The sequence below is a fragment of the Thamnophis sirtalis genome, unplaced genomic scaffold (genome assembly GCF_051295495.1).
Source record: "Thamnophis sirtalis isolate CommonGarterSnake01/CBP01778 unplaced genomic scaffold, rThaSir2_p1.2 scaffold_6, whole genome shotgun sequence".
In the NCBI taxonomy this organism is placed as follows: Eukaryota; Metazoa; Chordata; class Lepidosauria; order Squamata; family Natricidae; genus Thamnophis; species Thamnophis sirtalis.
The window spans coordinates 73,128,089-73,143,012 of record NW_028261386.1 but is presented as its reverse complement, the minus strand read 5'-3'; the positions used below and the strand labels follow the sequence as shown (position 1 = coordinate 73,143,012).

The 14,924-nt window shown below is 38.9% G+C and overlaps 1 protein-coding gene across 3 annotated transcripts in view; it reads left to right on the top strand.

Moving 5' to 3' along the window:
- Positions 1-6,683: 6,683 nt before the first annotated feature.
- LOC106554465 (uncharacterized) overlaps positions 6,684-14,924 on the top strand; it is a 38,655-nt gene continuing 30,414 nt past the window's right edge. For 2 of the 3 annotated variants that reach the window (XM_087718185.1, XM_087718183.1), the window contains exons 1-6: positions 6,684-6,801; positions 8,132-8,708; positions 9,071-9,208; positions 10,479-10,574; positions 11,531-11,654; positions 12,682-12,778. In XM_087718185.1, the coding sequence (XP_087574311.1) occupies positions 10,487-10,574; positions 11,531-11,654; positions 12,682-12,778 (309 nt within the window). In that variant the 5' untranslated portion in view covers positions 6,684-6,801; positions 8,132-8,708; positions 9,071-9,208; positions 10,479-10,486. The remainder of the gene's footprint in view (positions 6,802-8,131; positions 8,709-9,070; positions 9,209-10,478; positions 10,575-11,530; positions 11,655-12,681; positions 12,779-14,924) is intronic. The other variant, XM_087718184.1, reaches the window with a different exon arrangement.

Below are 14,924 nucleotides of genomic sequence, written 5' to 3'. Positions count from 1 at the left end.
TGCTTCTGCCGAGATTACTCTCATTATTGCTGCCAAATTTTCTTCCCTTTCTTCATCTATGTTTTGACATCTGAGATAGAGTTCCAGTTCATCGATCTCTCCTTTCCGTATTTCGCACTTATCATTTCCCTCCACACACTATTTGCTGTCAATGTCAACAATTTTCTTATCACTTTCATATATCTTTGTGGATTTTTGAATTCTGTCCTCAAATTTCATCATTGTTTTATAAGTATTCTCAACTCTTCCCTCTGTACTTTCTGTATTTTGATCTATAATTTCAAGTCTATTTTCAATTTTCTCTGTGATTATTAAGACTTTTTGAATTTCTAGAATAGTTCTTTGCAATGTTAATTCCTTTTCTTCTTCATAGCGTGCCATTTTCCAGGTTATAAACACTGCCACTAAAACATCCAAGGCTTTTGCTAGGTTTCAAACAAATTCAGTGAAGTTTTTCAGTTCAAATCTTTCTCTTTCCTTCAAAGGAACACCTGTATAAACAGAATGTTTTCCCCTGACCCTTTCAGTAAACAAAGCCAATAGTTTTGTATCAGATGTTGCCAAGCCTCTAGCCTCTAGATGGCAGTGTTACCTCTTTTCCCTCTGTTTTTGCCTCTCTTTCTAAGCTCTGAACTCCATAAGTGAGGAAAAGAATTGTTTATAGATTACGATCCAACCAAGCCTTGCGAGGAAAGAGTCTTTTAATCCACAAAAAAATGGGAAAAGTATAGAAGAAGAAGGAAAAAAAGACCAGTCCAATTTAAAAGTAAAAGGCATTTGTAAAAAGTCCATCCATAGAGAACAAACAAAATTAAAGTGGAAAAGATAACACGGTAGTTTTAAACCAGGATTAATTTGCCACTTACTTCCTCCTGTCTTCAATTTTATTTTAACTCTAAGTCTTTTGGGTTTTTTCTTCTCTAATAATAAAGATTTTTCTCATCATTTCGACACACTGTCTCTCCTGTACTGCTTCCATTTCAGGGGCTTGTCCCAACCTTCTGCAGCCATGGCTGCTTCTCTTGTAGTTGGTAAAAAACTTTTTCCTGGATCAATCAGAGGCTTTGTGATACCCCTGAGATCAGCAGGACATGCCCTTCTCTATCACAGTTCCTTCAGAACAGTTTGGCTCTAAAAAGGATTGTCCAGCAGCAGAGATATCGACAGCAATCCTGGAGATTGCACGTCGTGTCATAGCGACGTCAAGCCCGCCCTCTTTGGAGACAATAGTGGCTCGATTTATATGGCAAGGCAAGAAAGCACGAATTAAAGCCCAAATATTGCAAAAACGTAGAGAACTGGGAGGCTTCGGAGTACCCAACTGGGAAGCATATTATAATGCAGCAATTATGACATGGGTGAAGGATTGGGTGATGTTGAGTAGAAGGCGCCTATTGGCTATAGAGGGACATGACCTCAGGGATGGCATGCCTCCCTCTGGCAAGAAAGAGACACCCCCCATAGGTACTTCATGGGACATTCTATTCGGAAGATTTTGATGGGGGTCTGGGAAAAGATGAGGAAAAAATACTATCTTAGGGTTCCGTGCTGGTTGGCACCGTTAGAGGCCTTAACGCATCCCAGTGTATTTAATTGGACAAGAAACATAACATATAAAGACATTATGACAGAAGATGGCAACATGAAAACAAAGATGGAATTAGAGCAGCAGGGCAGGAATCTGGAATGGTGGGAATATTTACAGGTTAGAAACAGGTTTAAAAGCAATAAGGTACGGTTTGGGATCTACCCAAACCCTCAGGGGCTAGATAAGATTTTGTTTGGCAGAGACAAGAAAATGTTATCGAAGATTTATCAATTTTTGACCTGCCAAGATGCTAATGAAGAGATGGATAAAAGCCTTCTAATAGCATGGGAGAGAAACTTTGGCTATGAGATTGAAATGGGGAAATGGTGGGAGCTATGGAGTAAGACCATTAAACTTACAATATCTACAGCATTCAAAGAAAACATATACAAGATGGTTTATAGGTGGCACTTCCCCCCAATGAGGTTAGCCAAAATGTTTCCTGGGTTATCTCCACTGTGTTGGAAATGTGGAAGAAAGGATGGCACATTCTACCATATTTGGTGGTCCTGTACTGAGGTCACGAAATATTGGAGAAGGATTAAAAAATGGCTAAAAGAGGTTACCGGGGCATGCATGGAATGGAGACCCGAGAACCTTCTACTAAGCATTAAACCAGAAAACATGACCAATTCAATATGGCATTTGAGCCTACATATAATTGTGGCCACAAGAATAACTTATGCACAATTTTGGAAATCCACTACCATACCGTCGGAAGATGCTATAATTAAAAAGATCTATGAATGTGCAGAAATGGACAGAATGACGGGTTGGCTGAGGGACAAAGGAGAAACGGAACATTACCTTAGCTGGAACTTATGGTATATGTGGGCGACAAGGAGAACAGCAGGGACTTAAAACGGGGAAAGTTAAAAGTGAACATGGGTATTGTAATAGATCCCTGAACTTTATAATGAGAAGATGTGGCTTAGAGACCTAACAATGAGGAAGGAAAAAAAAGTTGGGCTGTGAATGACCGTCACCACGGGGGGGGGGGGGTTGTATGTTTAAAATTGTATTTGTATTTGTATTTGTATTTGCTTTACTCTTTAAAAAATGTATAATTAATAAGATTACTTAAAAAAAAAAAAGCCCTGCCTTCGACTAGTCACTTTCTATCAGTCCTAGGAAGGAGGCAAGGACAAACCACTTGTGATAAACCTTGCTAAGAAAACTGCAGGGATTATAAGACTAAAAGGCAGGCTCTTTAGTATTGGACATGATTTAAGAGAAGGAAGGGAAATATCAAAACCTTAACATAGTCTAATAACATTTACCAATATTTCCCTTTTACCACTAATAAACTGTGTCTATTCTGAAAAGATCTATTCACTTCAATGAGGTACATGTGTGATTTTCAAACTCTGTCACTTGAGGTTTTAAAGAAGAAACTGGGCAGCCCTTTATCCGGAGTGGTACAGGATCTCCTGCCATAGGCAGGGGATTGGACTAGAAGAGCTCCAAAGTCCCTTCCAATTCTAATCTTGATCTCTGTTCTACTGTTAGATGCTTTTGTTCTTGATGAGAATTGGCAAATTTGGGGTCACTATCTTTTTCTGTTCCCATGAACCACAGAGTTGGAGAAAGTTCTCAATCTAGTTATTATTTTTGCAATAAAAGCTGCTATGGCAAGTGACCAAGCTATGGAAAGCTTTAATTGTGACTGCTGATCTCATATTTTGATAATATTCTGAAATATAATACTTCTCATAAAGGGTTCTTTAAAATGTTTGAGAAAGGTCTTAAAATATTGAGTCCTATATGTGATCGTTTCTAATGCGAACTAGTCATTTGTTTCCTGTCTATTAAATTTGATTACTAACAAGGTTATCTTAAGAAAGTGGTTGTGGAAATAAATAAAATATTGCTATTTCTGTCCAATGTGTGTATGTGTACAGACACACGATAGAAATAGCATATAGTAAGTAAGTAAGATCTTTATTACGGTCAAAGACCAGCAATATACATTTGTCTTTACACTATATTAAAAATACTAACATTAAAATATAATTAAAAGTATTTACATTAAAAGTGGATAATAACATTATGGTCCAAAGATTGTTAAAGGTATGTCCAGATAATTGGTACAAGATGGTACTATACTGTAGCCAATTTTTTTCTTATGGACATTGCAGCAGCACAGAACTTTGCCACTGCATACGTGGTAGCCGGGTTAGTGTCCTGGAGGAGAAAGCCTAGATAAAAATTGTCTGCCCTCCCTGGCAATCTCTCTAATAAGGGGAGAATATATCGCTTCTTGGCCTTTTGGCTAAGATCAAGTGTAGTGTAGAAATAGCATATATATCCTGGAAGGAACTAGAAAAAATATATGGGTTCTGATATTAGCTTTATATACAGATCATGTCATTCAAATATCTTTACTTTTAAATGCAATTCTATTGAATATTGCTTTGGGATCCCGTATGTAGAGGAGGTGGGTGGTGGGGCTTTTGTGAATGCAGTCTAGAAGTAAAAATTACTCTGTTAGATTATATGAACAGGTAAGATGGGAATGAGATGAATATAGAAAAAAGGACTGGGCACTTTGGAAACAGAATGAGCATAATGAGCATCTGCTTGGAAATACATCAGATTATTTCAAATATGAGCATTAAGTATTTGTGGTAGAAAAATGAAACTAAAGACCTGAATGGTTTGATTATAATGAATGTTAGAAATATTGAAGGTGTACCAGTTTGATGTAATGGCTAAGGTGCTGGATAGCAACCAAGACACTGCGTTCTAGTCCTGCTTTAAGCATGAAAGCCAGACACTCTCATAAAAACTGACCTCACATGGTTGTAGGGAAAAAGAGGAGAGGGAAAGAGTATTAGGTGTATCCACTGCCTAAATTTCTTATAATAAAGATGGGGTACAAATTAATAAATAGCAAAAGCTTTTGAATGTGGGATAGTCTATTTTTCAGCAGTCAAGAATGGGTGTTGGGAGAAGAAATACAGATGCAAAACACAAGGTGAAAGCAGAATGATTACAGAAAGGGAAAGCATGAATTTTATTTGCAAAAGTATTAAAAAGATTGTGTAAGAGTTGACAAGGCTGAACCCAAGGGAGGGGGCAAACACATAGTCAGTCATGAGTTCCTGTGCATCCACAAGAAATATAAACCCAGCCCACCTTGAATTCCTTTCTATTCTTATCTCTTGTGAATTTCTCTTGGCCCTTTAGTAGCCCAGATTCTTGTAGAGAGCTCAATCTCCTGATTTTCCCGTGCTCAACACATTAGTTCCTAACAAATGCATGGAAAGTAGATGTTTAAAAAAGGATGTAGAAGCTGTCTGGAAGAGAATAAAGGGTGAGTTAATTGTGCTGAAAAGGATCACTGAAGTGCATGAAGTTCTGCTAATAAGAATGAGGAACATTTGGTGGAATTATGAAATGGAAGAAGTTGCGGATGAGGGGAAACAACAAAAGAATATTGGAGAGTGGAGGAGAGGGAGGGACGGAGAGTATAACATGCAGATTAAAAGAAAATTAATTGAAAAGAATTGTATTAAAAGAAGCAAAGAACATTAACAAAAGAGGAAAAGATAAAAACAGCCATTTTGATTAAAATAAAATTATTTTGGAAGGGATAAAAGGCTAAATGATGAGGCTGCAGCAGAGTAACTGAAATCAATAAAGGATGAAAAGATTAAGGATGAAGCTGAGATGATGGAACATGGGATTGAGTAGTCAAGGAAACAAATGATATATCATAGAATACAATTGAAATGAAGAAATATTGGGGGGGGGGGGAGATGAAAAGTTCTACATGCTGTGAAAATGTTGAAAAATGTTAAGGCTGCACATGTAGCCAGTGTAGTTGGAGAAATGTTACTGATGGATGTGGTTTGCTTATGGAGTGAGAGAGCAACTTTTTAATGTATAGAGCATTCCTGATGATTGGAAGAATGTATCCATCCTATTAAATACGGGATTCAAAAAGTACTGGGGGAGGCAATTCTGAATGAAAGGGAATAAGAGGTGACAATGAGTAACATTGGGAAGCGGACTTGGCTTTATGTTAGGCAGAGATTATACAGACTGGGGATTTTTTTTTTTTTACTGATCATTGAAAAAGTTAATTCATCTTTCTTAATTTAGGAAAACACATAAATGTTAATGGATTCAAATTGATCATTTTTGACAATTATAAAACTGAATTGTTGGCTGTTAATACTGTAAGAGTAAATGAGGGAAATAAGACATGTACAGGAATTAATGGAATATACTTTGAAGAGTATACTATCCCTTCATTTAATATTCTGTATTTTTGGATATATGCGTCAATAATGCTTTTGATAATGATGTATTTGTGGCATCGATGTGTTCAGATGATGCCAGTTTGTTGCCTAAGAACTGAAATGGTCTGCAGTGAATGTTAGCTTATATGATATAACAGAATGGATCTGAATATTAGCATATCACAACCAATCAGAATAGAGCTGGAAGAGACCTTAGAGGTCATCTAGTCCAACCCCCCCACTCAAGTAGGAGACCTTCTTTTCTTTAGATTAGCCAAACCCAAATCCTGCAATTGTTCTTCATATGTTTTTATCTCCAGGATCATAATCATCAGTTGCTCGTTTGCACTGCCCCCCCCCCCCCCAAGTCTCAACATCTTTTTTGTAATGTGGTGACCAAAGTAGTTGGGTTAGAGACAGGAGACAATGAAAGAAGTAAAGAAATATCTATAATTCAACTGTCTATGGTGATTCTCAGCCATCCCGGTCTTGATTGTCCCAAAGGTGCTTTTTCAAGAAGCAACTGGACTTTCTGGTTTTTCTTTGGAAACCTCTTCAAGTCCAGTTGCCTCTAGGATTCCACCCTCTTTTCTCTATATATAAATCTTTCAACGCAATAGGTTGAAAGTCCTCACCAGCAAACAGGTTACCCTTCCAGAGCGAGCTGATCCCGCCACGTTTCGGCTGAGCCCAAAGCCCCGTGAGGACCACGGTCACGCTAGATCGGTTACAGTTGGCGGAGGATCGGGGCTTGAAGGTGTGCCTGCCGTTGATCGGGTGGCCCGCTCTTGCACGCCGCCGTTTCAGCCTTTTCTGTTTACGGTTGCTGTAGCTACAGGAGAGCCTCTCGGCGTCTTAAACTTCCGTCTTTTTAGCCATTTCGCTCAAGCTCGGGGTAATTTGCTTCCCTCATATACAAATCCTAAAGAAGCTCCGGAGGAGGACGGTCAAAGGCGTGTGGCATGGGTTTGTATAATATTTGTAGGGGTTTCTTCTTCTTCTCCCCCACACTCCCCTCTTTTTAAAAAAAGAGCTCGTTATTGCATGTTCTTTTTACTCTACTGCAAGGGTCCCCAGACTTGGCAACTTTAAGATTTGTGGTCTTCAACTTTCAGAATTCTCCAGCCAGCATAGCTGGCTGGAGAATTCTGGGAGTTGGAGTCCACAAATCTTAAATAAAGTTGCCAAGTTTGAAGACCTCTGCTCTAATGGAACCAAAGGATGAGCGCAGAAGAACGAACTGCGAACAGGATGAGCGCAGTGGCTGCAAATAACACGGGCCACCTAGCGTTCCTGATCGTTCCTGGTTTAATTGGGTGCATTCGCATTCCAGACGATAACTCTTGTTCAAACTAAATTCTAAAGCTAAACCATGATATTGCGGCTTTCTGGGTTGACGGCTCACGCTTTCAGAGTCTACCTACGAAAGTAGGCTTTTAAATTTTGGAAACCACGCGTCTATTGCAGCTGAACTGAATTGAATTGGACTTCGAACTCTTTAAATTGCACTGCATGCTTAGACCAAGGCTGCAAATAAAACTGCCTTCGATTGGCAAGTAAGGAAGAACATGTGCGGTACTGCAGTGATTTTTAATCTATGAACACAGTGCCTTCTAACCACTGTTTGCTCAACGTGTAGACCCCCTAGTTGCCTGCTTTGTACAAACACGTATCTACATAGCAGCCAGAGAAAATGACCCCCGCGTCTGCATGTTTCAGAGAAGTCTTCTATGGCTCTGAGATGCTGATAAATAAAACAGAGGAGGGAAAGTTATTTTAATCCTCATACAAACATCTTATTTCTTGAAAGCAATAACATAAGTCCTTTGGGATGGTTTTCTTTTTCATCTGTTGATTCCATGCTGTCAATGTTTGTCTTTAGTTTTTTTTGTTTATGTTTTATTGATTTGTATCATAATTTCTTCCTTTGATTAACGAGGGCCTCTCAGAATTGTTGAGACTCTGGCAGTTTACAAGATTAATAATCTATTATTACGGCTGGTTGCACAGCCAGCCAGATGTTTAGACTGGATTTGGCATTTTGATCCACTTATCAAGTCCTTTCCAAGGACCTGGAGTAGGTAGAAGTTGTTGTTTGATGGTGTTAATGGTATTGTTGTAGGGCATAAGCTGTTCCAAATAAAGCTGCCTTTTGAATTGATAGATAGATGGTGAATTTGTCAATGCCAATGGTATTCAAGTGGTACTCCAGTTGTTTTGGGATTACATCAAGGCACCTATTATCATTGGTACTATATTTGCCATTTTTTACAAGTTGTTTTACTTCTTTTTGCAGGTCTTTCTCTTTTATAATTTTCTCCAGTTCTTTCTATTTTATTTTGCTATCCTCAAGTATTTCTACATCCCTATATTTTTTATCAATTTCCTTGATCTTGGTGAGATGGGTGGCATAAATATCTCAAGTCTGCTGATTATGTATCCTTATTAAATGTTTTGAGAAATGGGAAAGGCAAAACTATAGCTTGGAAAATAAAAAAATGTCAATTCCCCTGGATTTCAAAAGAGTCCCCGGTGAAAGTATTACCTCCTGGAACAAGTGATCAGAAGAAGATACCTATCATCGAGAAATAGCACCGGCATCCTTTTCATTGAGCAATTTATATTCCTCAATAATTCTGACAATAGTTGTATGCTGGGATGAGAAGTTGCTATACCTGAGGATCTAGGTAACACATCACTCTTTCTGGATATCAAGCCTTTCAGAAACTCGATCAGCTGCATTTCTCCCAAGCATTTCATGCCATAAATTGCAGCTGGACTTCTTCCTGCTGTGAAACTTTGGGAAAATCCAATTCTGCTGCTGCAGTTTTCCTCTTGAGAATTCAAGAAGCCATATCTCTCAAGGAATGTAGGTAAGAGTCTTCTCTGTCTAAAGTAAGTTACATATATATTATCACTCAACTACTCAAATAAATTGGGTAAGGTATTTTTAGGGTTTGTTGCAGAAATCACATCCAGAAAGCACACTCAGATAACTGATTCAGCAGGATTCATTAACCTCTTTATATATATATAATAACACATGAGTAAATGTACAATACCAATAGTGGATTCTCCAACATGGTAGTAGTTACAGACAAAACAGGCAGAGGAGAGATTGGTTTCAGTTCAGACTTCAGAGCTTAATACAGCTAAGACATGCCCAGACTTCTTAGTTAAGTTTCTGTTTCCAAATAATTGAATTGAATTTGAATTGAATTTAATGAATTTATAGGCCGCCCAATCCCGAAGGACTCCGGCCTCATTGGCTGACCTGTTACCATGCTTATTCATTGGCAGACCTTGCTACCAAGTCTCTGCCGGTTCATGAATATTCTGACAAGTATAACAGAGTAGAGACCTAAACAAGAAGGTATTTCTGTGTTTTTAATTATTTATTTGCCTTTGGGTTTTGGGTGGATGTGTAAACTTACACTTTCTTGAAAATTGTTACTAATTACAGACATCCCCAAAAATGTTAAGTTGGCTTGTGTACAACATTTCTCTGTAGCTTTTTTTTTAAAAAAAAGTATATATTTTCTTGCGTGGAGAAGAAGGGGTGTCAAAAAAGTTAACGTTTTTATGCCCCATCACTGTCCCTGGTTTTTTAGGTTTTCAGGACAGTTGTGGAGGGAAGTCTAAGGGCTGAAGGAAAAAAAGCAGATTTTCTAAGGATTTGTGGACAGTTCCTGCTAGAAAATTGTGCCTTTGTGAAGCAGCATTTTGATTTTGAATCCAAAGGCCTATACATCCTTCTTAGATGCTCTTTTCCCCATTATGCTATTGGGTGAGAACCAGTGGTGGGTTACGACCGGTATGCCCTGGTACGACATACCGGTGCTTGCCAGGAGCATCCGGTACCATTCCAGTACAGAGCTCTGGAGGGCCCACCCACCTGCCTGCGCTCCTTACCTGTATTTGAGCTCTTTGACGCTTCTGTGCACGCCTGTGCAGCATACGGCACCTGTGTGAAGCTCCGCAGAGCAGCTGGAGCATCACAGGAGGTAAGGACACATGTGCGCGCTGCACGTAATCATGTAGTGGACTCCGGGCTCTGTTGCACTGTACCGGTTGCACCGGGATCCAGAACCCAGGACTGTTGAGAACAGCAGCAGACTACTAAAGAGGAAATCTCTGGTCCTGACACTACAAATCCTGAAACCTTTCATTTTCAAAATTTATTTTTACTCCTTAAAAAAAAAAAAAAAAGGAAAAGAGGCAAAGCACAAAGATAATTATAATGCTTCAACAACAAAACAACAACAACAAAAAAAGTGTACATCATTTTGGCAATTAACAATTGCAATTCTATATGTACATTTATGTAATGTAAATATTATTCAAGTACAGGCTCCCAAAACTGAGAAAGACATGCAGAGTCTTTTGCTTTTGTAGAAGAATACAAATGAATCCCCAGAAACAGAATGAACGGATACAAGGATTGAGTGTATCTCAGACTATTTCTAGCACGCCCAGGATATCCTCTGTGGCTTGTAGCCAAACTTGATAAAAAGTTGCTTAAACCCAGTTTTTGCCATGTATAACTTCTGTAAATTGGAAAGGTCCCAAAAGCATTCAGAATTAATATTCACAGCTATTTCTGATTATTTTATTTTTAATGTGAATATTTTATATACATATAGAAACAAACATGGATTCAATTCCCCAGAGTTATGAGACCAACACAGAAAACGCTTCTAGACATACTCTTGAAGAACAGAAAAATGGTCCAATCAAAGGTAACCACAGGCATATTTTATGTAATGTGTGTTTGTGGGTGCGCTTTTCTTGGGAATTGCTGTTTCTGTTGTTCACTTTTTTATAGAGAATCCAATAAGGCCACTTCCAAATTTCTGATTTCCAGTATTTTCTGTTCTGTGGTTTCTTTCAACCTGATTTCCAATTACTTTTCCTTTTATTAATAAGAGTTTAAGTGCTACAGCAGCCCCCTGCTGGCCAAAATAGGACACAGGGGGCGCTCATGTGTGGGGTCCCAATGCCCCAGTTTCGGCCAAGAGGGCCTCCTGCAGCACTCTGCCAGCCAAAACATGGGCCAGATTTAAATACCTTGTGCCAGAGGTGAAATCCAGCAGGTTCTGACAGGTTCTGAAGAACCAAGCCCCAGAGAAGGGTGGGAATGGAGATTTTGCAGTATTCTTCCCCTGCCACACCCACCAAGCCATGCCCACAGAACAGGTAGTAAAAAAATGAATTTCACCACTGCCTTGTGCCCCATTTTGGCTGCTAGAGGCATTATGGGCCGATCCTTTGCTATTTCCAGGCCAGCCCCAAGGGCCAGATTTAAGCATCCCATGGGCCGGATTCAGCCCAAGGGCCTTGAGTTTGACACCCCTGGTCTAAGGCAATTAACTGGAGCAGAGAAAACAAAGAACTTATATGAAACAATTGCCCTTTTAGGCATTCACTTGTCAGAGAGGGAGTCTCAGCCTGTGTCTTTTCTCTAACTGCTTCCACCAGAATAGGGGCAGATACTAGAGCTCCTTGCTTAATTGAATCTTTGCAATTACTAAAGGAATGGGAATTGAAATATACAATGTGGAAAATGAATAAAAAAAGTTTTATTTAGCCTCCCTCCCCCCTTTTAAAGTCATGCAACTTATAATGACTCTCTTTCCACCACCACCCCTTTGTAAAAACCAACTTACTTCTTGCTCTTTTTGCTTCTTTATTAAAGAATTTTGGCCTGAATGCCTGCCACATATTACAGAAGAAAGGGAAGAACAATCAATAGAGGAGAACATTCCTTTGTCACCCTCTGGATTAGGGACAAATATGAAGACTCAGATTGTAAATGACAGGTGAGAGCTTATGCACAAATCTTTTCATGCACAGGTATAAAATGGAGCTGTGATTAAACTGTGTTAATGCAGCATTCTTGTCAAATAAAAATATGAAGTTGTCCTTTTAGAATTAGCCGGCATTCTTGTTATCTTTATAACTGCTGTAAGTAGAGTTGGCAAAATTGTATCTAAAGCATGCAAATAATTAATTTTATGGTAAAAGTTTTTAAATGTATAATACCATAACTTATTCAAGTGCAGATCTAATAGGGCACTCTTGCCCTGTTACTGCCTGACAACTGGTTGTATGTAGGCGTTGGCTTCAAAAAGTTTAGCAAGAGGTTCTCTACCCAGTTGCTGGATGGACGTGGCCAGGGTGGGTGTGGCCTTGTTGGCTTTCTGCACCACGGTGGGAGGGGGTTTGCCCTCCCCAGTCTCCAAAGGCTTTTCTTGAGCCTCAGGGAGGGTGAAAATGGCTTCCCCAGGCTCTGTAGGCCCTCTGGCCCAAACCTCCGGTAGGCCCATTTTTTGCCCTCCCCGAGCCTGGACACATGCTCTGTACTTACCTGCATCCAAAATGGCCATGTGGGGACTTCTGGGAGGGGTGTGGTGGGGTGGGCAGGGACAGTCAGGAGTGGAATTCGGGGGTTCTCTGAATTGCATAGAATCTTAGCTAGAGGTTCTCCCGAACCCCTGGAAACTCACAGCAGCCCAGCCCTGGTTGTATGCCCCCCAAAGTCATTTTGTGGGAAATGGTGGACATATAAAATTAATTAATTAATTAATTAATTAACGAGGGCAACAAAATAAGTTGTTTTCTGAAATTTTCTGAAATTTACTATCAAGCATGGGTGGGGAATGTCTTGTCAATAGGAATAATTTACTAGGTGAGCTCTTCTCTTCCCTGAGACCTTTTCGGACCTCCTTTCTGGAGAGGGTCAGGGGAAAAGATGGCAGAGAAGAGCATAACATGCCTGCAGTTAATTGGGAATCAATAAATTGCCCATTCATTTTGTTCTAATATGCTTTGTTATTCCTGTCTTAGATCAATCACTCCTGGAATTGGAAAAATAGAGAAAAACATGGAAAAATCCTTTGAAGATCTGAAAGTAGATTCTTCAACAATTGAGATGCAATACCAGGTAGCATGAGCTAGGTGAAAAATAACGCTGTGGAGAATTTAATAGGGGAAAATGAATTGTGTTTTCTTAATTGTTGTAAAAAAATACTGTTTTCTTTACCAAAACATCTTATATCTTGCTGCTGAACAAATAATAATTTTCCTGCTTATTGACCATCTGTACTTCTATAAAACATTTTATTTATTTTATTTATATGCCACCCATCTTACTATCCAAAGTGACCTGCATTTCCTATTATACAAGAGAGTTTTAATGGATCCCTCAAATTAAGATCTTTGGAAAATAAGGAAGGAAGGGAAAATGATCTCTCTATAGAAGATCAAGCATATTGATTAAGACAGGTAGAAGAAAGACACAATGGAACCTCAGTTGAAAAGCACTAGCTATAGGAACAGAGGTAGAAGAAATGCAGAATTATTTTGTTAGATATTAAATAGCAAACATGGAAATGGATGAAAAGAACTTAACTAAACAAGGAGCTGTTGGCTGAGTAAATGGGATTAAAAATAACAGCACTGAATTCCAGAAGGATTATTTGATAAATATGTATGGGAGTAGCAGTGTTATGAAGAAGAATATGCAATGAAACAGACGCTGGTGCCAAAGAAAAAAGCATGGAAAGGAGATAGTAAATGCTGTGAGAATGATGAAAAATTGTGAGATTTTGGATACAGATGGCATAATGTTTAAATACACATGTGGTTTAATTATGGAATGATTATGTGAAGTTTCTATACAAATATACAGCAGTAAAGGTAACACGAATGAATGTAAAAGAGGGATAAGACTAATAAGGATGCCTCGGAAAGGCAAACCTTAAAGGTTTTAATGGAGGCAATTAGCAAAATCTGGGAAATGTGATGAGACTTTATTCCATGAGGGCAATGTGCCAGCTAGATGCTTATTTTTAGAATTTCACTAAGAAATTTATGAATATGAAAAAAAAATAGTGAAGAGTGCGTAGTTGCAGGCAAATGCTAGATTGCAAGAGGCAACAAGAAGTATGGATATGAAAATCATCAGTATCTAAGATCAGTATTTGATCCTTTGCAGAATGTCTACTAATGATAGAAAAATCACCGGGAACATTTTAACAGACATAAAAACAGCAAGGTGGTGCAAGGTTTATTGTAAGGAATGATTCCTGAGAGACCTGAAAATAGTAGCTTAGAAGAGACTACTTTTACTCACTTTGGTATATGGAAATGAATATTGAGTATGATAGGAGAAATATTTTAAAATCAAACTGATGCATTCTAAATGGGTACTTGAGTTATTATGTGATAAAACAAGGAGAGGCTCAAGAATGAATGGCTGCTAAAACAGCATGGATTAGTACAAGTGCATGATTGTATAAAAGACGTATGCTCAGTTAATTTGATCATATAGTCAGAATGAATATGAATCAAATTACAGAAGAAAAAGTGAATGGGGCTAGAGAAAGGGAAAAAATGGAAAAAAATCATCGTTGGATGGCACTTTGAGATTCCCCCCCCCCAAAAAAAAAAGAGAGGTGAGAAATTCAAAGAATGGAATTAGTGGATGGGTATGATGGAAGCAAAAATGGTTTGCCAAGATGGAAAAGTATGGAGAGACATTATGAATGCTCTTATTAGCTCAGATTTTTGCTTCTGCATATGCGCTACATTTCTGTTTCCTTTCTACTCTCATATCTTTAATTTCTTTGATTTAATGTTTGTTATTTCATTTTCTGTCATTTGCATTTGCTGATTACTCAGAGACTGCATGATGTGTATATAGCAATAGCAATAGCAGTAGACTTATATACCGCTTCATAGGGCTTTCAGCCCTCTCTAAGCGGTTTACAGAGAGTCAGCATATTGCCCCCAACAATCTGGGTCCTCATTTTACCCACCTCGGAAGGATGGAAGGCTGAGTCAACCCTGAGCCGGTGGGATTTGAACCGCTGAACTGCTGATCTAGCAGTAGCCTGCAATGCTGCATTTAACCACTGCGCCACCTTGGCTCTTGGTATATGTTTGTCGTTTGCTTTCAGAGAAGAAAATAAGAAAGGGAAATATATCTGGGAATTGAATAGGTGGGTTCTTACTGGTTCGGACTAGTTCGGCCGAACCAGAGTAACTTGGCGGCCTGGGTCGCTGGAACCAGCAGCGATCCAGGCCTG